Genomic DNA, 26,949 nt, shown 5'->3' with positions numbered 1-26,949 from the left:
TTGTATTCGAAAATCTGTAATAATATGTGTTCGGACATACTGAGAGTTGGAAAAACGATTTTAATAATCATTAGGGTGAAGGAAAACTTTGTTTCAGTTTTATTTAGGTACAAGCAGCAGAGAGCAAACTACTACCGATTTGCGTCTATGTCCGTCAGTATTATGATCATTTAGCAGCCAGCTTTTATGACGCATTGAACTGATGGCTGGAAGTAATACCTCGTTATCAGCAAAATATTACATTTTAAATTATTATGGAGGACCTGTTTAAAAACTTATAATCATGGTACTTCCTTCTGAACAGCCTTTAATTTTATCATTAGAACGCTATTAGTTCAGCCGACGAGCTATAATTCTGACGTCAAAGGTCCATTGTTGAAAAGACTGCAAGCTTATAATATTTTTATTGATTCACGTATTTTTTCATTGCACGAAAGTATTACTATCAAATGTTGCTAGAATCGGTGTTAAATTGAGTGATATTAGATGTTGCGAAAAATTTAAGTCAGGTGGACTGTCTTCAGCGTTTTATTGTAATAGAAGCTGAACACTTCAATTTCGTTGTTACAGTAGGGTGTACCGTATTTTAACTAATTCAGAGACGGCGTGTTTATAATGATTTGCTTTCATTGATTCAATAAATATATACCATTTATCATGTTCTTCAAATCACTAGTCGTACATGGGACATTCCATGCCACATGGCCTAGAGAATCTTTCATGACCATTATGTATTTCGTTGAAATTTTTTGTGGACATAAGCATACGTTTCTAATAAACATTGGTAAAGCTTCTTATTTGCCGAGGTGTAGTATTTGTTTGATCCCGTAACAGCTTTCAACAGTGCATCTCCGAGCTTCCGGCAATTGTCAGAGATCCCAGTCGGTATTATTTTCCTGAAAGAATGAGGACAAGGTACCTTGTACAACTTTTTACACTGTCTTGCGTAAAATAACAATAAAAAAGATTTCATGAGCAATTTTCATGTCAATAATTTGAATCAAAATCTGCCGGGTAAACGGCCGTTTGAAAAAAAATGTGAAATTTAGCGTTTGTTTCCCCAGATGCAGGTACCTGATAAATATGAAACTTTGCATGTGATAATGTACCATCACCAGGTCGTAGAATATAAAATTTAATTCTCCTTCTGCTTTCGAATAGCCGACGATTTTTGTAAAAACGCTAAAATGGGGATTTTCATTCCATTTTCACAAAAAAGTATAATATTCTTCTGCAAATTCTCTTAAATCATTTTCATTAGAATGTCAATGTTCTAACCCACTAACATTCTGCAGTTACTCAAATATTAAATATGAGATTTTTTATTATGTTTTACAAGTGTATTGAAATATTTCTTGGGAAAAGAGTGTTTTTTCTTTTTCCTGTTAGGAAAAGTTTCATAAGGGAGCATAACAATAACATATGAACTTTATCGTCCAGGTTGCTTGCAGTTATTGAGAAAACGAAAAAGTGTTCCAATTTTTGTACGGTATATAATAATTTACTTGAAGATAGAGGGCTATGTGGTTCCAAAAATAGCTTACATCTGTGATAAAATGTTTCTTGAGGGTCTCACTTTTCGAGTCTAGTAACAAAGTATGCATGTGTAGTCCCAATAATAGCTTACAGCTGTGATAAAATGTTTTTTTGAGGGCCTCACTTTTCGAGTCTATTAGCAAAATATGGATTGATAGTTACAACGCCCATGTGATAAAACTCAAGGTTACATCATAAGCTTTCTTGGGTAGCAGCTCGTGACATCTTGCTATCAGGTACCTACTGCTGCCACTGGATGTCTGACTTAAAGCTGCAAGGCTATTTCATTTCAGCACACACTCCACTGCAGAGTGAAAATTCATTCTGGAGCATTATTAATGTAGGGCTATAGAAGTGATTTCAAATGTCTGTGTCAGATTTTGTTTCATATGACCATAATTGAAAATAACATAAAGTATTTATTCATTATAATTTCCCCGTGATGAAAAATATAGAATTTTAATAAAAAATTACTGTAAAGTAGGTTCAAACAAGACTGGGCCTATTCTGTTACAAAAGCACCACACTACACATTCAGCTACAGGCATCTGTACAATTTGTGTTTTGATTTAACAATGTTCAGAAATTGTCTAATTTTTAGAGGCAGCTTTTTAAGTTTTTTTTTTTACCAGAGTGCAAAAACATATAAAGTATGTAACAAATCTGACAAGAACTCTAAAATATACTGTAGTCATTTACACAAGTCCGGAAATTTATGATTCGCTGAGAGTGAGATCTACGAGGGCCGTTCAGAAAGTAACCTCCGGTTGATTTAAAAAAATACACCAAGTTAAATAAAAATATTTTAATATATACATCTTACAACTACATCTTTGCACTATTTTTCTACATAGTCTCCATAGCGATTGAGGCACTTATCGTATCTCTTCACAAGCTTTGAAATTCCTTCTGCATAAAAATCACCCGCTTGTGCCTGGAGCCAGCCTGTGACCACATCTTTGAGCTCTTCGTCGTCATCAAACCGCTGTGACCCGAGCCATTTCTTCAAATGCATGAAGAGGTGATAATCACTTGGCGCCAGGTCTGGGCTGTAAGGTGGATGGTTGATAACGTCCCACTTGAAGGACTCAAGAAGGGCCGTTGTTCTGCGAGCAGAGTGAGGACGGGCGTTATCGTGCAAAAAAACGATACCGGAAGTCAGCATACCACAGCGTTTGTTCTGTATAGCCCATCGTAACTTTTTTATTGTTTCACAGTACACATCTTGATTAATGGTCTTACCACGTTCCATGAGTTCAACCAACAACACTCCTTTGGCATCCCAAAACACCGTTGCCATCAGTTTTCTGGCAGAAAAATCTTGCGAGGCTATTCTTGGTTTGGTAGGCGAATTTGAATGTGCCCACATCTTTGATTGTTCTTTTGTCTCAGGGTTCATGTACTTAATCCAGGTTTCGTCACCGGTCACAATTCTGTTTAACAATGGTTCTCCTTCGTCCTCATAACGTGACAGAAAGTCTAATGCAGAGGCCATTCTTTGAGTTTTGTGGTGGTCGGTAAGAATTTTGGGCACCCATCGTGCACAGAACTTACGGTAACCCAATCTTACTGTCACTATCTCGTACAAGAGAGTCTTAGAAATCTGTGGAAAACCAGTAGACAACTCCGACAATGAGAAACGTCGATTTTCACGAACCTTTGCATCAACTGTCTGAACGAGTTCGTCAGTCACCAATGATGGTCTACCACTCCTCTCTTCCTCATGAACGTTTTCTCGTCCACTTTTAAATAAACGTACCCATTCACGGACAACTCCTTCACTCATAACTCTTGGTCCGTACACGGCACAAAGCTCACGATGAATAGCTGCTGCAGAATATCCTTTGGCTGTAAAAAACCTTATGACAGCACACACTTCACATTTGGCGGGGTTTTCTATTGCAGCACACATTTCAAACTGCCACAAAAACTAAACTAGCGCAGGTACGACGTTCACTCGACCACGGCTTGATGCTGACTGACCTGTTGAGTGCGTGAACGCACAGATGGCGTCGCTACTCCCCCCACAACCCGCACTGTGACCAATCGGAGGTTACTTTCTGAACCGCCCTCGTATCATCAACCTACGTACCTGGTGGTCTGACATCACAAGCTGTGACCCCAGAAAGTTCAGGGTTTAATGTCGAGTGTGGTAAACTGACTTGTTCCCTAGTGTTGTAATTATTAGGATCTACAGTGAAAGGAGGCACATCAGTTGACATGTGGTATATGCCACCTTGTGCACAGTTTGAGAAACTGAAATAAATTTATTGTGCATTTCTCTGTCTGCTTGGGAACCATAACACCAAGACACACAAATAAATGAATATTGCCAAGACACACAAATAAACAAATATTGGCAATACTAAACTCAGGGTACAAATAATCTCCATTTCATTATAACCACAATTGTCATAGGTCCATCATAGATAATATTATTTATCTTTCTAAAAATTAAATTATGGGAGAGGCAAAACACAAATTGGTGGTCAGTTGCTCGTTCTATAAAATCACCAATTGTGTGCTGCTGGAAAAAGGAATATAGGAGTCTTGTAACAATGGTCCTATCAGAAGGATGTTCTGTTGTTTATAAATAGCAACAGGCACATATGGACAAACTGTCTCTGGTAGCATTTTCATAACTGTGTATAGCTTTTACCTACAATGTGCTCCTGCAGTCACTGATAGAGACAGTCACAGATGCAGTATATGGTGTCCTTCGGACATTGTCTTCAATGCAGCTTCCACCTGTTGTCACAGGTGATCAAGCAGACTAGACATGGCATCCTTGATGGATGTCAGATCTGGTGACCATGCCCACCAAAAGAGGTAATCAACATCTTACAGTATCTACACAGGGCTTAGCCTTCTGGAAGAACACATTTACCTAATGTAGAAATGACAACAGAATGGTCTAGTTATATTCTGCTGAATGCTGTTAAATACAGTGCATTTTTCTAAAATTTTTGTAAGGGATACTCTCAGATGTAGTTGACAAAAAATTACGATCTTATAATTTTTTGCAATTATGTGAAGTCCAGCTGTGCATCACATGGAATTAAACAGAGGCATAACAGTATTGTTATTGAACTAACAGACCATAAGTGAGAGGTCTGGTGTTAATTCTGACAAGAAGTCCACGTCAGAGAAATTATTTGGATATAACTAAGGGTTCTGAAGTTCAGTTAAATGAAAGATTGCATTGGGTTAGTCGAGCAGGTAATAATATGGCCTAATGTTTTGATCCCGCTGCTTAGTGCCAAGTTGCGGAGCAAGAGAAACTGATTATGTTGATTTAAATCTAAGATTAATTAGAATCTACTCCAACTGTTGTGAACAGCTCGTTGACACCAGCTGATAGATGAATTTCCAAGCCATAAGTTATATTTGCTGATCTAGATAGAAGTGTACCCATACTTTTTCTTAAACAGTCTTCAAATGTTTAAGCAATGTTGCTGTATGTTCCATCAGAAGTGACCATACCTGTATGATCACTGAGGTGCTACACCCAGGGTTGATTCAATCCCTGCCTCACCACTTGTACATCCTGATTTAAGTATTCTGTAGTATTACTGATAGCTTGAGGCAAAGTAGGGGCTGATTTCTTCAACATACTCTGGTCAGTTGATGTACCCGTTTTCTCCAGCTGCGCTGGTCTTCATTTCAAGTGATCTTTTTGCTTCATTAATTCTTGTGCTAACATTCGTGTGCTGCATGTCAGTGAAACTGGTCATCCCAATTCCATTATAAATGTTCTTCATACAGACTTAAACCCAAAACAAGTCCTAATCCATTTTTACGTCGAAATCTTCTCTCACACAGATAACATGTAAAATATATTAAGCTCTTTCTTCATTATCGAGCAATTTTTTTCCACTCTGATCAGATGTTGTGAGGCATAGGAAACTGACAGTTCTGCCTTGTCTGTTTCCTGATTTAACACAACAGAGTGCATGGTTGCTCACATCACACAACAGCACAAAATTCCTTCTGTTAATTTGGGAAAATTGATATCAGTCCAATTGTTAACAGTTCTTTGAACTCACTGAATGCATCTTCACACTTCAGTTATAAGACTGGTTGCAGGTGATATGGTATACATTATGGTTTGTGATATAGAGGCAGTTCATTTCCAGTTGGGAATCCAGGCTGTGCCCCTGGGTCACTGTCAAAGGCCCACTAGGATTACGCAGATCCTCATATTCTAACAATAACTGCTCCTGGCAACTAGCTTGAGCATAGGGGTCAAATTTGCTGTATTTGAATCATCTTTCTGCAAGATCTCCAAACTGGCAACCATCAGTCCCGTGGACAATTCCACATCTACAGTCCCAAGATTGTGTATCTTAATGGGCACTATCTGCTCATCATCTAGCTCCTCCTAAATGCACAACACTTCTGCAATTTTTCGTGTTCCTATAGCTGCTCCACCACATACAATATGTTTACCAATGAATTAGTTTGTATGATCACCTACAGTAGTTTTCCTGTAACTTGTGATATATTGTCCTGCAAAGTGATCCTTAGTAGATGTGTACATGGTCTTAAGTAGCTTCATTTATGCCAGAGATGAACCGCATGGCAGTGTGGGACAATTGGCTGTTTCCCCCAGATGGAATGATATCCCATTGAGTTCTACCATGTGCTGGTTGAGGCTGAGTCTGGTGCGATGTTCAAGCTAGAGATGTAACCCTAAAATTGTGCAGTGACTATTGTCTATACAAAACAAAACTTCCATGGTAAACTAGAAATTATTATCACCCAAACCAAAAAATGAACACCACTGAAGCTGCCTAAGCAAAATTACACCAGTACACAAATTTTGATTGTATTTATTTTTACTGGGAATGTCAGGTTTCGGCTCTGGAGCTCTAATTGTTGTTTAATGGTGAGTTACTGTTCCCACCCAATGTCCACTTACTATGCCCCATTAGACTTTCGTCTGCAATCTCATTCCAGGTGCTCTATTCACCCAATTTTCTTACATTGCAGTTCACAGTATTCCTACCATATAACATATGTGACTAGCTTGTCCACGTCTGTTAACATGTAACTCCCATGATGAATATTGCTTTTCTATTCCCACATTGGTCACCATGTCTATCTCTTCTACTGCTGCCACAGTTGCTATAGCATCAGCTAAATTCTTTAGTAACTCTGCCCATACTATTCTTAAGACACTTAACAATCAACACAGAAATGTATCTGATGATGCCTCTGTTCTACCTCTTCCAGAAGAACCATGTGGGCATCATCTTAGTCCATCAACTCGTATGTGTTAACATTAAGCTTATCATCTTGTTCCTTCTATCTCCCAATCCCTCTCCGTTCGCTTTTGTGACACATTGTCGAACTGTTTGCTATAGTACCTACAGATATTTTTTTCTTCTGTATCACTGCACGAAGCCTGCCATCAGAAATTCCATTGCAGACTCTTTCTGTTACTCCTCATGATGCCTTCCATACAATTTAACACCTCCCAGCAAATATAATTTTGCCTTATGTAAAAGCTATTCCTCCGACAAACATCCCAGCTTTTCAGTTATTAATAGGTTATCTGTGGACACTAACATGTCCTCTCCTGCCTTCTGCAGAAAAGGAGAGACTAGGTTAGGAGTCTTGGACGGGAGCTACCATACTGGATGAGGACTGATCCCTCCCATCCTCTTTCAGTGCATTCCACTTTGATTTATTCTTTGAAGACCTTGTGTCCAAAAAAGGACAAATTTAAAATGAATGGAACCAGTACCAAAGCAACAGACATACAAGTATTTTCTGCTACTGAACACTTCTATTTTCTACATCTGAGCACAAACTATGAGCATTTCCTACATTATCTGGGGTAATTTCCTGGCCTTCTATTCACAGCATTAGACAGTGCATGTACAACCCAACACGTGTAAAACAGTTCATTTTCACTCATCATGCTGAGGTGATGCCACTGATCATTACTCTACAGTGTCACTCTTAGGCACGTCTGATACCATTGTTATAACTAGTTAACACCAAAATTGCAGGATGGCTACCTCTGACTTCATAGTGCCATGTACAGGAAGCTGTGAGATGTATTTTCCAGTACAGTGATGAGTGCGGAGTCAAGAATTCTTTCTTAAGGGGGACATTTGGTATCATTAGCTGCCATTCACACAGCACTCCAATGGTGGTGACCCCAGAGCCAGTCAGTGCTAGAGTGGAGGGCAGCTATGAAGGTGGATGTAGTGTTCTGCACAGAGAGAGGAAGGAGATCCATTTCAGTGCTGCCAATATTCTTCCATCAGTTCATGCACTGTCAGCTGTCTGTGCAGTAGCAGACACATTGTTTCGCAGTGAACTATATTCTTCGTAATGTGAATGCGTAGACACACAAAACACACACGCACACACTCGCACATTAATTTGTCAGTAATCATGAATTAGCTTTTTCCTATAAATAATGACATTGTTTAACACTCCACCTTTTAAACAATAACAATCTGTTTTGTTAATCAAATGAATTTTCGCACTGCTTACAGTTGGCATCCACAGTGATCGAATTTTCAAGCTGTAAAAATGTGTGACCTTGAAGATATCAGAAACAGATCTCTTAAAGGGTTACTAAAAGCTAATTTTCTTTCTGCTACAGCATTACAGTATATGCATTTAACTGTAAAAAATAATGTTCGGAAAGTTCTTGTTGAGAATAACGAATTATTTAGGAATAAAGGAGATGACTCAACGAAAGGCACAGGTTCTGTGTCATCAACAGTTACACAAATGAAAGGTACAGTCCCTACACTGGCAGTCGACTGAGCACAATGTAGGTAGACAGGCATGTGCATGTGAGTGAGTGAGTGAGTGAGTGAGTAAGTGTGTGCGTGTGTGTGTGTGTGTGTGTGTGTGTGTGTGTGTGTGTGTGTGTGTGCGCATGCGCAACCTTGTGTGTGTTTGTGTGCATGTTTCTCCTACAGCTTGAGAAAGGAATTTCATTCCGTAAGCTTTGTTGATGATGCAGCAGTTCTGCCTTTTGGTGAGTTGTCTTCTTTATTCCTAAATAATTCGTAGTTGTAAAAAATTGTTTTATGAACGAAACTGCATTATTACTAGGCTAAATATGAATACTTGAGCTATTAACAGTTTACAATGCAGCTGCAGACATAGTCATACCATGTCATAAGTACCAGTAATTAATACGTGCTTGCTTCACTAGAAGAAATCCAAGCCATTGTATTCACTGTCCGATACAGATGACTCACTTTCAGTAAGATTTATAACAAAATCTTCCATAATTGCGACCCTGCCAATTTCTCTTATCATCGCATGATAACAGTCTACAGATGCTAGTTTTGCTTTAATTGTCGCAGCATATGATTAGCATATCATTGTCAAGTTCAGTTTTGTACTGTTTAAGCCAAATAGCTTCGCCGCTGATGCCATTGCTATGTATCCTGCATCAGTCGTGGAAAATGACACAGTTCATTATCATTTGTAGAATCACACAATATATTTCTGACATGCCCTGTTCTGATTTCTTCTCTTCAATTTCACCAGGTGGTTCAGTATTTCACTCAAATGTACAGTGTAAGTATGTTCTATCACAGTTTCCTGTTTTCTAAAAACACAATGTTTCTAATCTTAATGATGTTGTATGTGTAAATATTAACAAGACACTTTTGGTAGATTCTCTAAAGCTGACAGTACTAGAGCTTTCTGGACTTGGAGTCGTATGTTTGGTGTTTTTCCTGGGAAATTAATGTCATAAATTCCAACCAAAAAATTCTCATATTTGATAAATCAAATTTTGCGTCTGACCATAACTCCAAAGGCATCTTTCCGTTAGTCACTTTAGCAAGTGACCTGTTGATGTGATGCACAGCTGTTGCTGTTGTCTCTGCTCAGAACTGTGTAGGTAAACCAGCATCAAATAACTTATGGTTAACTCTTTCCGCCAGTGTTCTGTTCCATGTCCTGCCTACTGAGGAGTGTAAGGAGTAGTCCCATGAGGCTACACTGACTGGCACAAAAAATGCAACACCCAAAAATGATGTTTAATCATTGTGTAATTATTTGTTTAATTGAAGTGAAGCACTCCAACCAATGTTTTGATACGCTTTGTTATTGGGATTGTTTTGCAAGCAACAATGAAGTGTTGGTTATTTATTGCCCTAGCCTCAGTTGTTGTTTCCTGTGCAACCTGGAAAACACATCATTGAATGTGAGTGAATAATGTTTTCCCACTCTTTTAGCACTTATTGTTGTATACTGAATTTTTCCCCTTTCAGTCACATGTTTGTAGGATCTTACTGTTGATGGCCGCAACAGGCATTACGTTGCAGAAGTTTTGAGGACTACACCTTCCACAATTTCCAGAACGGAACAAAGGTACAGGGGAACTGGAGGCTTTGCAAGGAAACCAGGAACAGGTCCAAGAAGAGCAACATCGAAACGAGATGACCACTTCTTAGAACTTCAAGTTCTTCACAACCGCCACATCACTACTATTGAAGTACGAAATAGACTCCACCACCTTCGAAGTGTCACCTGTTAGTGAAAGAACTGTTCAAAGAAGACTGGAAGAAGCCAATCCGCAGTCCAGAAGGCCTGCAGGTCTGGAACTCACCAGAGAACATTGCACACCTCGAATACATTTCACAAGAGAACACCTATGCTGGACAGTACAACAGTGGGATATAGTGCTGTTCACTGATGAGTAACTATTTGGTTTCCGATCACCTGATGGAAGAGAGAGGGCCTGAAGAAGGCCAGTAGACAGGTATTATCCCTGCACGTTCTCATCCAGGATGCCTTTTCAGGGTGGTTCTGTGATGGTGCGGACAGGAATCAATGAATCAATACAGCTGTGAGGGTGGGTTTGGTCTTCGTGGAGCATGGGAGACATACTGCACATCAGTATGTGGAGGAAATCCTTCTGAACCATTTTGTGACTTTCACTCCATTTATTGATGACGATTCTGCACTAATGCATGACAGTGCACTCCTGCATGTTGTGAGAGTTATTGGATGAACAGGGATTCATGCTATGGGTTGAACTGCATTAAGCTCTGTTTTGAATCATATTGAGCATCTTTTGTACCGGCTGTGGAGAAGAGCCCTCCAGCACTTTCCAAAGACCCTACGGAATCTACAAAATGCCCTCCTGGAAGAATGGGATATGATTCATCAACAGGACATTACCGCATTAATCAGGATCATGCCTGGAAGATTGAATGCCATCATTGGTGCAAGAGCTGGCAATACACACTTTTGAAGATGCGAACAGAGATCTTCAAGATCGTCTCAGAGGTCTGTGAAGTAAAGTGTGAAGCGTATAACATCAAAACAGACATGTATTAACTGTTATCAGCTTACTCAAAATTGCCTTGAAGTGTGCATCTCTGGTCTAATTTGTTAAATTTGTTCATACACTACTGGCCTTTAAAATTGCTACACCAAGAAGAAATGCAGATGATAAACAGGTATTCATTGGACAAATATATTATACTAGAACTTAAATGTGATTACATTTTCATGCAATTTGGGTGCATAGATCCTGAGAAATCAGTATCCAGAACAACCACCTCTGGCCATAATAAATGCCTTGATACACCTGGGCATTGCGTCAAACAGAGCTTGGATGGCGTGTACAGGTACAGCTGCCCATGCAGCTTCAACACAATACCACAGTTCATCAAGAGTAGTGACTGGTGTATTGTGTCGAGTCAGCTGCTCGGCCACCATTGACGAAACGTTTTCAATTGATGATAGATCTGGAAAATGTGCTGGCCAGGGCAGCTGTCGAACATTTTCCGTATCCAGAAAGGCCCGTACAGGACCTGCAACATGCGGTCGTGGATTATCCTGCTGAAATGTTAAGTTTCGCAGGGATGGAATGAAGGGTAGGGCCACAGGTCGTACCACATCTGCAATGTAACGTCCACTGTTCAAAGTGTTGTCAATGCGAACAAGAGGTGACCAAGACATGTAACCAATGGCACCCCATACCATCACGCTGGGTGATATGCCAGTATGGCGATGACGAATACAAGCTTCCATTGTGCGTTCACCACGATGTCACCAAACATGGATGTGACCATCATGATGCTGTAAACAGAACCTGGATTCATCCGAAAAAATGACATTTTGCCATTTGTGCACCCAGGTTCGTTGTTGAGTACACCATTGCAGGCACTCCTGTCTGTGATGCAATGTCAAGGGTAACCGCAGCCATGGTCTCCGAGCTGATAGTCCATGCTGCTGCAAACATCGTCAAACTGTTCATGCAGATGTTTTGTTGTCTTACAAACGTCCCCATCTGTTGACTCAGGGATTGAGACGTGGCTGCACGATCCGTTTCAGCCATGCGGATAAGATGCCTGTCATCTTGACTGCTACTGATACAAGGCCATTGGGATCCAGCAGGGCGATCCATATTACCCTCCTGAACCCACTGATTCCATATTCTGCTAACAGTCATTGGATCTCGACTATCGTGAGCAGCAATGTCGCGATACGATAAACTGCAAGCACGACAGGCTACAATCCGACCTTTATCAAAGTCAGAAATGTGATGGTACGCAATTCTCCTCCTTACACAAGGCATCACAACAACATTTCACCAGGCAATGCCGGTCAACTGCTGTTTGTGTATGAGAAATCAGTTGAAAACTTTCCTCATGTCAGCAAGTTGTAGGTATCACCACCGGCGCCAACCTTATGTGAATGCTCTGAAAGGCTAATCGTTTGCATATCATAGCATCTTCTTCCTGTCGGTTAAATTTTGCGTCTGTAGCACGTCATCTTCGTGGTGTAACAATTTTAATGGCCAGTAGTGCAGTTGTCTTTCTTTTTTCTTTGTTGGACACTTAGATGGGACTGTACCATAATATTCTATCATAAGATAGAGGATTAGGGTCATTAAAGTGTCATAAATTTAAAATAAATTTTAGTTTTTGTAAGAAATTGAAGTGCAGTTTGTTCCAGGAGATCTTGATATCTTTGTTACAGCACTTCTCATCATTGCCTCAGCAAATGATTTTTATTTTCTTGTCCACTTCGTTTTCCCGTAGGTTTTGGCAAGCCCTGAAATCCCAATACTGAGTTTATCTGTTATAAAATATATGTGCACATTTTTAAAATAAATTATCTCTGAAAATAATTAAATATTTATAATTCCCAGTGATTTAGCTTCCAAGGAACACATTTCAGTGTGAATCAACTGTAATGGTAGTGAATTTTTGAACCATTATTGAATGACAATCTGATTTTCTTTGCTTTGGCAAGTTTACCTCCCTTGGTACAATCTAGTAGCATATTAACATATCAATAATTAAACTGTCGCTTGTACTAGTGCTACAATACAACAGCAGACAACTGAATAGCAGTCACTTCACTGGTTATTTATCAGTTTTGTTGAACAAACAAATGCCCCCTATTTGTTGAATATATCACAACCATCCTGCCTAAAATTTACTTTGCAGTTCTTTTTAACCACTCCTGTACTAACATATAAATGCTCAGCTGCAAGATTGGGTACACACAATACATCTTTACCTGAATTCTTCTGTTTTCATCAACATTCAGAATCATCTTGACTAGTCCCATCATTTCCTACAGGAAACACACACATCGAGTCATTAATTTATTATGCACATTGAGGCACCTGAGTCCACATACTATATATCTGAATTCAGTGAAAGTGAAGTGATGTCTTTTTGTTCATTACATGGCAACTTCTGGCAATGTAGCTGCATCTGTTGAAATTGAAGCACTGCTGCCCCTTATTATTTTTGGTGTGTTTTTTCTTATTCACATGTTTTCCATGAACAGGCCTTCTCTGGGTGAAGAATGCTGAATACTTCTGACTTTATACTTGCACACTTTAAAAGCTTTGTTATTATTAGGTATGCAGTGGTTCTTATTCCTTAGCTTTTTACTCCCATTATCATTGACTTGTATGTTTCAGACAAACCCACAAATGTGAATGTTTCAAGCCCTACATCATTGACAAAAAATTTAATATTTATTAATCTATGAGTAGTTTACATGAGTTTGCTCACATAATATTTAATACTTCTAGATGATTATAAAATAATGGTAACAAGGTATCAATAATGACACTTTTGTGTTTAACTCACCACGCTCAAAAGCTTGCTCTGATTTTCTCCGGACATCTTTAGTTAAAGATAAATACAGTACTTCCATAAATATAATGTCCAGTGAATTTCTCAGTGTGAAACTGATTTTGGTTGGAATGACTCCGTTTCTACATCTACACCTACAGTTAAGCTCTGCAAACCATCGTGAAGTCCATGGCATCCCATTTTACTACTTATTAGGATTTCATCCTGTTCCATTCATGTATGGAGTGTGGGAAGAATGATTGTTTGAATGCCTCTGTGAATGCTGCACTTATTCTAATCTAATCCTTATGATCCCTGCATGAGGGATACATAGGAGAATGTACTATATTCGTAGAGTCATCATTTAAAACCAGGTCTTGAAACTTTGTTAGTAGTCTTTCTCAGTATAGTTTACGTCGGTGTTCAAGAGTCTGCCAATTCAGTTTCTTCAGTATCTCTGTCAGTATCACTGTGACACTCTCCAATGGATCAAACAAATCTGTGACCATTTGTGCTGCCCTTCTCTGTATACGTTCATTACCCTCTGTTAGTCCTAATTGGTAATGTTCCCCCATACTTGAGCAATATTCTAGAAACTGTCACATGAGTGATTTGTAATCATTCTCCTGTGTAGACTGATTGCACTTCCCCAGCATTCTACCAATAAACCAAAGTCATGACCTGCTTTACCCACAACTGAGCCTATGTGATCATTCCATTTCATATCCCTTTAAAGTATGAATGAGTTGGCCAATTCCAACTGCGACTCATTGGTATTATAGTTATAGGATAGTATATATTTCGTTTTCTGAAGTCCAAAATTTTATATTTTTGAACGTATAAAGCAAGTTGCCAATCTTTGCACCACTTTGAAATCTTATCAAGATCTGAATATTGATGCAGCTACTTTCAGACAATTCCTCATTAGATATAACTGCATCATCTGTAAAAAGGCTGAGGTTTCTATTATTATCATCTGCAAGATCATTAATATAAAATGTGAACAGCAAAGGTCCCAACACACTTCCCTGGGACACACTTGAAATAACTTTTACATCTCACAATGACTCTCCAACCAAGATAACGTGCTACATCCTCCCTATCTTGTTAAATGCAGAAAAAATAAATGTACTGGAATCGTAACTGTCAACCAAACTCTTCTACCAAGAAGTAAATTCATGTACTTATTGGCAACTGAAAACAAAAGCTGTCTTAACTGGTAAACACGGTGCCAAAAATTTGCTGTCTCAAAGTATCACATAACATAGCCTCACAGACAGCAAATGTTTTTCTGTAGGCTCGTATATGTAATCTCATGAGTGGCCACGAGAGCATGAAATTAATTTCATTTTTATTTCTAAGAATTAATAGTACCTCTATGCTAGATTATGAATTTTCACTTTACACTTGTATCTATTATTCAGTAAATGTGCGAAACAAGACTGTCCACACAATAAATTACCAAAAATGTAAGTAATGTGGCTTAATGCTGAGGTCAATACAAAATCAATGAAATCCCAGTAAAGAAGATGCCATAGATCACTGCCTGAAAAGAGTCAAGCTAGTGATAGTTGCTGGGAAATACTGCTACTTAAAATATTTTAAAAGAAAGAATATCACCTAGACAGCCCACATGAGGCCGATATGATCTTACATGTTTCCTCGAGCTTATGAGTGTAGTTTGATAGAGCCAGGTAGGTAAATGATGGAAGAAGCTCTGTTTCAGGAGTAAGGGTAATGCCACATGGTTGGATTACATAATCAAAATTTCCAATAACTCATTGCTTTTCCCAAGATGCCATGTATGTTAGTCCTCCTTTCATTTACTACTCTTATTGGATTAGATTTTTAGGAAATGCTTTCCATTAAATGGTGAATAGTTGTTTCTAGATTTTTGGCCAAATTTATTACATGTATTACTGGCACTTTTATTCATTTTAAAGGTGTTTGATGTGACTTAGGGCGTGGCTTTGAGCAGACCAGTCTGACAGAACCACTTGATTTTGTTCAATTCATGATGCAATAAATTTCTCTTTGTTGACAAGTTGTTTTCAAGCAGATACATTAAAAATCTCATTTCAGACTGCTGTTATGGTGAGATAAGAGCGTTATTACCTAAAACTTATTCATGAATATTATTAACTACAACGAGATAAGAGCGTTATTACCTAAAACTTTTTCATGAATATTATTAACTACAACAAACTTGGGCAAATACTGATCCACCACCTTCACACAACCCCATCTGAGTGTCACACCATGTACCATTATTTATTATTCCACCAAACCTTTCACTGTTCCACAGTTCACACCACTCCAAGGACATTTTACTATCACTCATGCAGTGGCTTCTGGGCAATAGCTTAGCAAGAAATGCTTAGCTCTCTTAGCTTCTAATTAATTGTTCAATTAATCAGTTAATCTCCAAAGATTACTAGATTAATTATTAGGTTTAGTGTTTCTGTGTTGTTTCCATTTCACAGTAACATCACAGAACGTGTCTGAGAGAATACCTAAATTTGAAGTCCCCTATCAATTTTGCTCATTTCTTTCCATTGATTCCTTCTTAAAAAGAAAGGAACACAATGATGGGTCATAGACTGGTGTCATACAGAGCACAAAAGAGGAATTTTTGGGATTTTTGACCACATGGTGATGTTCTCAATTCTATTACCACTAATACTGTTAGAAGTAGAGATTTTATCCATACATGATTAATACTCAATTTATTTTAACACAAGGTAATTATTTAGAAGTGTCCAAGGTAATAAAATGAAAGCTCCTTAATGGATTGATCCCAAAATTAGTTAAAAGCTGAAAAATTCCAAACAGAGCAAAATCAAACACATGACTCTGTTGAAAAATTTTGCATGCCCCCATGTCCATTAACTGTTTAATGACACAACTAACTGCAAATACATTGAACTAATAGAAGAAGGCATATAGCAACAATTACATTCTCTTACAAAAGCAAGAAATGAAATTGGGGATGAGATAGCTTGGAAAAGGATTTGTGTATTTCATTTTTCACAACATATTCAGCTAATCTAATTTGCTGAGGATAAAGCATTGACTAATGGTATCATCTGTAACAGTTCTGCCACTAAATGTAACTGGTTTTTCTATTTTGATGCTAGTTAATTGTCAGGATGAGCATTACCGCAAAGGACATTTGATTCTAAAGCATTATGTCAGGGTGAAAATACTAAATTAATTAATTTTTCTCTCTTAACATGTGGGCAGGGTGGGTTCTTCCTTGGCTCGGGTATGAGGTAGAATGAAACATCATTTTCACATAAGATAACTTTTATTTAAGATTTGTACAACTGTTTCCTTACTCGATGTTCTGGCTCGGAGAGCGGCAGCTCTGTCATTTGCAAAGCCTTCTGCTGCGGCAGCGGCTGCGGCGGCGTCTGATTATGCGTGGCGGTGTGTATCTCGTTTCGCCGTCTCGCCCAGTTGACTGGAGATGCGCAGCGCGAGGTGGCCCGTTTAATTATTGCGAGCGAAGTCGTGCATCGGATGGTGATACCTTGGATGTGGCATCCCAGTGTTTCTCTTCTCTAAGCGACTGCGTGTGTTGTGCGTCGGCCAGCGGAGCGGCGCGGCGTGGAAAGGCCAGTGTCCCGGACTCAAACAACGGACTTCCGCTTGCCAGTCTTCGGCTATCAGATCTTCATCCCAGCTCACAGGTGACTGCTGATGTGAGGCCATCTCCTTCCCGTCCTCACGAGTCACCCGGGTATGTAAAAATCCATCTTCAAATACCTTTTAACTTCTGTCTTCTGGCGCTGAGGCTGCTGCTTGCTATTCCATTACAGCGGTGGACTCGGTGCGTCTGTGCATGATGTAGTCTCTTCTTGCATGACGGTCTTCAGCACCGAAACTGACTGGAAACTACTGCTACTCTTCTTCACTTCTTCGTCTTGTCGGGCCCACTGCGTCTCACATATTTATTCACTTCAGTTCACTGGAGGTGAACGACTTCACGGTCATTGCCTCGTCTGTCATGTTGAAAAGCTTCTCGAAGAATCTTCTTAACGTCAGTATTGGCTCTTGGAATGTAGGCAAGGGCCTTTGCTCGCATGTGACAACTGAGAAACACGTGAGCCGGTCGGGCGATGCCCTGACGGTTGAATCGACAGCGTCCACTTATGTGGGGAGGGTGATGGCTTCTTCTGTCACGTGAAAAGCTTCTCGAGGAATCTTCTTGACGTGAGCCGGTTGGGCGATGCCCTGACGACTGAATCGACAGTTTCTCCTGAACGTGCTATGCTGACTCGCAAGGGCCGGCCGTTCCCACTGCTGCTTTGTCCGTTGTTTGCCAATGTGTAATTCTTCTAAACTAAACCAAGTTTTTCATTTAGTTTCTAATTTCTACTTCACTTTGATTTCACTAATTTATTTACTTATCTTAAGTACCACTCAACACATCTGAATGTTTGCCTGTATTTTTAATTTTCTTCATAAGTCACTTGAGATTATTGTTTGCACCCATTCAGTTGTTCTTTGGCTAAATCTGCTATTACACAATTACTCTATAATGAGTAATCATTTAAGAAAGGTCTAAAGTTTGACAATATGCAGTATATTTACTAATCAGTTACTAAATACCTATTAGTTAAACAATACCTGCAGTAAAAATATAATCAGATAGAAATAAAGCATTCATTATCATTATTCTGTCTGTGTTTTTTTTTTAAATAAATGCATGTTTGTTAACTAATCTTTATTTCTATTTAGCTGCCACACATTGGTAATCGTGCTAGTGATGTACCAAAATATCTTGATAAATCATTGAAACGATTGCAGCTGAGCTATATTGATCTTTATTTGGTGCATATGCCATTTGGCTTTATTCCTGATGCTACTGGTGATATCCCTGCTATAAATGCAGATGGAAGTTTTGTACTGGACCTTAAAACAGATCACAATGCAGTATGGAAGGTATGCTATTTTTGGACATACATATGTTTAATAATTATTTGTTATTAATTTTATTATATTGAATGATACTATAATCTCAGTTTTGTTACATAGTTTATGTTCATCCTTGTGACTTTTATGCCAACAGATATACAGTAAATTCCTTTCCTTTTTTGCAGAAACAGCAATTACATATTTTGCATGAATATATATTGCTTTGTGTTCATGTTTTTAAAACTATGATACCACGTGCCCCATCTCAATCATCAAAACTGCCCTATTGTCATTTTATTATTGTTTGTGAAAGTTCAAATGTGTTGAGCACATGCCTTACATGAAAAAAAAATCAGATTTTAGAAATGGCACCAAAAAATCACAGATCTCCCAGAACTTAAAAACTTATGGTTTACAACTCAATAGAGGTCATGTGATCACGTGATCTACGTTTCCAGATTCCTGTAATACGTTAGGTTAAAAGGGTCGCCAGTTTTAGTAACTATAAGCATTTTTGTCCATCTCTTAATAATTACACTTGCCATAAAGTATTCACCGCACACCTACAAGTAATTTTCCTTATGAATGTATTGCCTCCTTCATAGTACTCACATCCCTCACTAATTTGTTTAAAAGTGATTATTTTTCTTTGTATTCAATAATGCACAGAAGCTGATGGCAAAATTAAATATTCACTTTTCTACATTGATTTGATTTATTCTCTTATAAATGTCAAAAGGTGACTTTGTCTTCTGTGCATACGACAAGATATTCTATAAAATGTATGTTACGAGATGAATGAAACACAAATACCTGATCACTAAGACAACCTATGAAGTAGTTTTGCTATGTCATCCAGTCACTAACAAGTGAGGCTGGAGAAAATGGGTTTAGCGTTTGAGACCATATAACTTTGCTACTGTTGAAGGTTGAGAGTATTCCAAATATAGGTTACTGCAGTAGCCCTTTAGCAAGAACAAGTGTCTGTCATGGAAAAATGTCACCCATATCTGTTTCCGATTAATAAAGGCATGTTAATTAAAACAGCCTTTCACAGCCACTAGCACAACAAAATAGGGCTATTAAGTAATACTGGAGAGTGGAAAACACTGTCTGTATGCAGCCAGCCGCCACGGGACAGGTCAGTAGTATCTACTGTAAAGATGGTGTCCTCTTCGCAAAATGGAAGAAGCTTGTCGCATACTACAGTTACTCTATCAGGCTAGGGGTCACCTGACAGAAAAAACTTTTTGAAATTAAAGAAGCACTAATAATATCCTAGAACTTCTGCCATAGTCACAGGACATACCAAGTTCCATGGCAGACAATGTAGTGTAATGGCTCTTGTGATAGGTTCACTTATTTTGAAGGCAGCTCACTGCATGCCTTATCAAGGAGATGTCAGGTAATTTGCTTTGTGCTCAGTCTTTGCTGATTATTGAATGCTACATATTGAATGATGTGTTAAGTAACTAGGTATGACGAGTATGTTCATTAGATTGCCCTAGAAACTCTTACCAAACTGCTTCTTAAAAAGGAAGGGTTGTTGTAATCGTTCTTTTTACCTTTCTGTTATTTATTTTGCTTTTTAACAAATGTTACAGATTTATTGTTATTGTTCACTATAATTTTACTCATTTACTAGTGCCATGTAGGCTCCTCTGTGTCTAGTAACTTTGAGAACTGTGGAGAGCTTTTCCTAGAGAAAGATCCATTAAAAGTCGTGGTTTGCGTGCTTATGACAACAGCTGTTAGCAGAATCTTATGGCGAATACCACTCATAAAAAGCCAAATACTGACTCCATGTTCCTGCCCTTGAGAACCATTTTGTGATGCTTAGCCACTGTGTCATCCTCTGGTAATGGTTGCATTTGGATGCAGCATGTGAGTGGGGGGGGGGGGGGGGGGGGGGAGCAGGATCAGCACACTGCTTTCACACATAAATAGTCAAATGCCTGATCTAATTATTCTTGGCTTTCAAATTATTTAATAGCTTATTATTTAATCAGTGAAGCACAAATGAGTTAGCTATTAACTATGAAAAGACTGTAAATATATCCTTCAGCTTATCCAATGCTGATGTTGAGTACACTTCTACCAAACTTCTTGGCATATACTTAGATACGAAATTAACCTGGCAGAGTCACTTAGACAACATATCTCAAAAGCTTTCGCGAGTTATCTATCTACTGAAAAAATTACGCACCTGTGTTTCTGAAAGCCTACTGATTAATTCCTATTATGCATTCTTTCATTGCCATATTAGCTATGGTATTCTTCTATGGGGTAATTCTCCATGGTCAAGGAAAATTTTTATTTGGCAGAAGAAAGCCATCAGGAGCATCTCTGGGATTACCAAAAATAACGTATCATGTAGGTCATACTTCAAAGAATTACAGATAATGACAGTCCCTTCTCTTTTTATATACACCTGCCTTTTGTACATAAAAGAAAACTTTAACAGTTACAACCTTAGGCAGTCCGTTGATAATCATAACACTTGTCAAACATTTAAGATAGACATACCAACAACTCGACTCAAGAAAACACAAGACAGTTATGAATACATGGGAATAAGGCTTTTCAAAACATTACCTGTGCAGGCACATTGTGCCTCTCTTAATATATTTAAAAGTAAGACTAAAAAATGGCTGAAAGACAAAGCTTTTTACAGTGTCAAAGAATTTGAAAACTCTTCAAAAATAGACCTGACTTACGAAACAACTTGTAACTCTGTTCGAACCTCTTCCTAAGCTTTTTTTTGTCTCTGGAGTTCCACATTTAATTGTTAAACATGTGGAGAAATCCTTATGTATGAAATGTATTTTTTTATTATGCACATTCTTTAAAATGCACACTTTAGTTATGTGGGATATCTTTATGTATCAAATGTATTCCTTTATTATGTATGTTCTTTTAAAATGTATACTTTAGCTTTGTGTGATACCTCACAATAGTTATATTTCTTAATATGTAAATTGTACATTACTCATGACGACATCGATTGCATGTAAATGCTTAAAGATGGATAAATAAATAAATAAATAAAAATAACAAAGTTCTCATTGTTCCTCTGCAGTGGAATGTTTTCTGGGATATCTTCATTGCTGCCAGCCCTGCATGATGTGTCCTTACGTGTTAGCAGATCCTGTCCCCCTACTGGTTTCATAATAAGGTTATCTTCCCCTGTCAGACTTAAGCTATTTTGGCTCAAAACTTTGATAGGTGATGAAATATGCCGATACTGGTAGTTTTGATATTTTTAACATAAGAATATTTGCACATTTCATGTAAATATTCCTACATTTACTCATGCTGACAAACATCTTCTCTGTCAGCCTTTGAAGGTCAACACATTATCACGAAAACATCTCTATATTCCAAAGTCTCTTCAGAAAGTGAACAATATTTGATTGAAATCCCTGTACAGCAGGTTTGTTGGATTCATTTTCCATGTTTGGGAGTTGTAGAGGTCATTCTTGTACAGTACATTCTCCAGACCTAGCAGTGACAATGAAACAGCAAATTCAAGGCCTTCTGATCATTAAGTGGAAGAGAATATTCGGATATTGCAGGCAGCAAATGTTGGATATGGTCACACTCATTCAAGAATTGTAGCACTCTTTAGTAAACATGTTATGAATGTCAGGTCTGTGAGTTTTGCTTAGCATTTTGTAGTTGTGAAACTTATATTCTTTAATTAATGGAGGTGATCTGCTGCCACCACAGGTACACAGAAAATAAAGTTTGACAGTCTCTTTGAAGCAGATGTTTGTGATTATTTAAGTTCATGTCAGTACCCAGAAATATTGCACACAGTTGTGAATGAAATTGGCATTAGATGTTTGTATTAATAATTGACTGTGCACTGTGAGCATACCAGGTATGAAAATTTATCTGCAAGAACAACTGTTGCTTAGATATTTTTGTGAACGTTATGTAGGGCTTTCATTGGCAAAACTTAACACTGAAAATGAAAAATGGAATTCAGGTTATATCTTGAGAAGGAAATTGTTGCCCACAATGTGTCCTCATGTTATTCTGCATAAAACCACATACATTTGAATAAATTGCCTCATTCTAAAAATAGATGGATCTGGAAACAAATGGTGTAATCAAGTGGCTGTATTAATTGACATTGTTCTCCTTAAAATAACCATAAATATTGATGATGGTGGTATTTTGGTATCTTTAGTGATCCATGCAGAACTGCCACATGGACAGGTTTCTATGTAACATTGTACTGAACCATCACACAGTGTATTTGCATTCCATCAGATAGACACCAACATTGGTGCATGATGAATGCAACCAGAGGGAATGTGATCATCATTTAGGCTGCACCTGACACAATGACGAAGAAACATCTGGTTGTTAAACATTTTGCAGATGATGAGATATACAAGCTGCTGTCATAGACTGGGCTGCCACATGGCATGAAGAAAGGCTATTCAAATAGGTATTGAAATACAATAAACGTTTCACTGTTCAAGATGGTGAAATACACTCCTGGAAATGGAAAAAAGAACACATTGACACCGGTGTGTCAGACCCACCATACTTGCTCCGGACACTGCGAGAGGGCTGTACAAGCAATGATCACACGCACGGCACAGCGGACACACCAGGAACCGCGGTGTTGGCCGTCGAATGGCGCTAGCTGCGCAGCATTTGTGCACCGCCGCCGTCAGTGTCAGCCAGTTTGCCGTGGCATACGGAGCTCCATCGCAGTCTTTAACACTGGTAGCATGCCGCGACAGCGTGGACGTGAACCGTATGTGCAGTTGACGGACTTTGAGCGAGGGCGTATAGTGGGCATGCGGGAGGCCGGGTGGACATACCGCCGAATTGCTCAACACGTGGGGCGTGAGGTCTCCACAGCACATCGATGTTGTCGCCAGTGGTCGGCGGAAGGTGCACGTGCCCGTCGACCTGGGACCGGACCGCAGCGACGCACGGATGCACGCCAAGACCGTAGGATCCTACGCAGTGCCGTAGGGGACCGCACCGCCAATTCCCAGCAAATTAGGGACACTGTTGCTCCTGGGGTATCGGCGAGGACCATTCGCAACCATCTCCATGAAGCTGGGCTACGGTCCCGCACACCGTTAGGCCGTCTTCCGCTCACGCCCCAACATTGTGCAGCCCGCCTCCAGTGGTGTCGCGACAGGCGTGAATGGAGGGACGAATGGAGACATGTCGTCTTCAGCGATGAGAGTCGCTTCTGCCTTGGTGCCAAAGATGGTCGTATGCGTGTTTGGCGCCGTGCAGGTGAGCGCCACAATCAGGACTGCATACGACCGAGGCACACAGGGCCAACACCCGGCATCATGGTGTGGGGAGCGATCTCCTACACTGGCCGTACACCACTGGTGATCGTCGAAGGGACACTGAATAGTGCACTGTACATCCAAACCGTCATCGAACCCATCGTTCTACCATTCCTAGACCGGCAAGGGAACTTGCTGTTCCAACAGGACAATGCACGTCCGCATGTATCCCGTGCCACCCAACGTGCTTTAGAAGGTGTAAGTCAACTACCCTGGCCAGCAAGATCTCCGGATCTGTCCCCCATTGAGCATGTTTGGGACTGGATGAAGCGTCGTCTCACGCGGTCTGCACGTCCAGCACGGACGCTGGTCCAACTGAGGCGCCAGGTGGAAATGGCATGGCAAGCCGTCCCACAGGACTACATCCAGCATCTCTACGATCGTCTCCATGGGAGAATAGCAGCCTGCATTGCTGCGAAAGGTGGATATATACTGTACTAGTGCCGACATTGTGCATGCTCTGTTGCCTGTGTCTATGTGCCTGTGGTTCTGTCAGTGTGATCATGTGATGTATCTGACCCCAGGAATGTGTCAATAAAGTTTCCCCTTCCTGGGACAATGAATTCACGGTGTTCTTATTTCAACTTCCAGGAGTGTAGGTGAAAGTTTGTGGCAAATGTCATAAATTCTTTTTATGTAGTCCACTAGTAAATGTATAATGCAACAATGTTCGCTTCACAGTGACTTTCAGCATATGATTATTATTATTTTTATTTCATTGTTCATTCATCCTGATGAAGTCTTCTAATTTTTCATGCCACAACTTTATTTTATTCTCAAGTGAACTACTTTTTTGTAAATAAATTATTTAACTTCAAAATTAATTTTTTGGTGTTTCCTTTGCCTGTGCCTGTCCACTATATAACAAGTATATCTTTCTTATTTCTTCTTCCTCCTGCAGGCCATGGAAGAACAAGTTGATGCTGGTAAAACCAAAGCTATAGGAATATCAAATTTCAACATCTCTCAGATGGAACGTTTGATTGTAAATTCTCGTATCCATCCAGCAAATCTTCAGGTGGAAATGCACGCATACTTGCAACAAAAAGAGTTAAGAATATTTTGTGAAACGAATGGAATTGTGGTCACAGCATATTCACCACTGGGATCACCAGGAGCTAAGCAACATTGGCAGAAGAAATACAATTACAGGTATGGGCGCTCGCTATCAACTGTAATATTGTTATGAGGATGATACATTGAGTAATGCAACAATTTCTTTTAGCAAAAATTTTGTTGTAATGAAATTAAACTTTCTGAGCCTCGGCAAACAAACTTCCTAATTTATATTACGTGGTTTCATTGTTTATTTCAGCATTAACTGTTAGGTGTCAAATATACAGGTAGCACTGTAAATGTTATTTGCAGAAGAAGTTTGTTTCAGAAAAGTTACTTTTGAAACAAGTTGGTTTTATCATTGGGGGCAACACAATGAAATTGATCCATCTCCCATACTCTTGGCGGCTATGTTTAAAGACTGAAGAGCTGATTCTATTTGACATACTGTTGCAGAGGGAAATGTTAAAATTCAGACAATATATAGACTTATTAAATAGTTTGGCTGTCCTTTTTGTCCAGTGCAAAACAAGCCCACACTCAAGTCGTGGCACCCAAGAGATAACTAGGCTGTTCCGCTTCCTCTTTTCTCCCGAGTTCATCTTATCTGTGACAAGAAGTTGTGCTGGGCAGTGGTCCAGCAACAGTTTGGCAATTGTGTGCTTGGGTGCCTTTTGTGTTGTCAAGAACATTACATATCATAATAAAGAAAAGCCCTGTGTACGATCTTCCCATGACTCATGTAAACTTTGTTCTGAATATAGACGTACTGAGAGTGTTGGTGATTTTTGTTTCTGTTGAAGATATTGGTTAGAATTTGACATCAGGTGGTAATTTAGAAAGTGATCATATGGTGTACATAATTTTTTACTTAAATGTCTTAATCACAAAGTTTTTTGAACAGAGTTAATGGTTTCGTTTATACAATAGCCATCTTCAGAATCTATCATTCTGCTGCACTCACTTTATTTCTACACAGTTATGACTCGCTGCAGTGCAGCAGAATGAGAGGTTTCGAAGATGTTTCTTGTATAACTGAAACCAGCAATTCTGTTCAAAAATATTTGTGATCAAGACAGTTAAATAGAAAATTGTAAAGAGATTGGAAACCAATCGAGAAGCCCCTTCGATAAATGTGGTATACTGATTAACATCTACAATGAGATCAGATGGTATTAGATCAGTGGTTATTAGTCTGTCTTGTAGACTCATTTTGGGAATCCAACGTGCAAGTTGGTGCACTGCACATTAAGCTGTACGAATAGATTGTTTGTAGGATATTAGGATGGAGCATCCACCATGTATGCTGCAGTGTAGATCTTCCTCCTCCTCCTTCACTCACTTTCTCTCTCTCTTGCTGGTGCACTGTTGCAATTAAGCTCTTAACATGGTAGTATAGTGGTAACACAATCACTATCACAACTTCACAACTAGGTGCCATAAATACAAAGATCTGGAAGGAGATCACTCTAAAAATGTTTCAGAGCTTATTGGGCAGATCTTTAGGCTAAAATCAAGGGGACACTATATTCTGATTAAAATTACTTCGTGATTGACAGGTGGCAGTCATGAGGATCAGAGTCACTGGCTTGTATGCAGTGAGCCACATACTCATGCAATTGATAGTTGCATGTGCACCAAAAATCAAGTTATCTACTTCATTGACTGCCGCCAACGTTTTGTAGATTGTAGAAAGGATGTGGGGGGGGGGGGGGGGGGGGGGGAGACACTGCTGCTGTGGCAATGGTGATGTATTAAGATGCCGTAATCGTATGTTATAAACAGATAACAGCAATAAAATGAGCATTCAGTCACATGTGTGTCACAGAGTAACAGATTATCTAAATAAATGGAAAAAATTGTAAGGGGTGAACACAACTGAATTTTTGGTAACACGATGTACTACTAATGGAATCACTTTCACTATCACGTACATAATCACTAGCATTGTTGTCAGAATTTACTGAAACAATAAGTTGTTCTACATTCTTTTCCACATACACATTCATTCT

At 39.1% G+C, this 26,949-nt stretch overlaps 1 protein-coding gene across 2 annotated transcripts in view; it reads left to right on the top strand.

Moving 5' to 3' along the window:
* Positions 1-26,949, top strand: part of LOC124550909 (1,5-anhydro-D-fructose reductase-like) — a 73,562-nt gene that overhangs the window by 934 nt on the left and 45,679 nt on the right. For both annotated transcript variants that reach the window (XM_047125711.1, XM_047125703.1), the window contains exons 3-4: positions 18,375-18,578; positions 24,783-25,033. In XM_047125711.1, the coding sequence (XP_046981667.1) occupies positions 18,375-18,578; positions 24,783-25,033 (455 nt within the window). The remainder of the gene's footprint in view (positions 1-18,374; positions 18,579-24,782; positions 25,034-26,949) is intronic.

The sequence above is a fragment of the Schistocerca americana genome, chromosome 1, assembly GCF_021461395.2.
Source record: "Schistocerca americana isolate TAMUIC-IGC-003095 chromosome 1, iqSchAmer2.1, whole genome shotgun sequence".
Classification (NCBI taxonomy): domain Eukaryota; kingdom Metazoa; phylum Arthropoda; class Insecta; order Orthoptera; family Acrididae; genus Schistocerca; species Schistocerca americana.
This window is presented reverse-complemented; position numbering and strand designations above follow the sequence as displayed.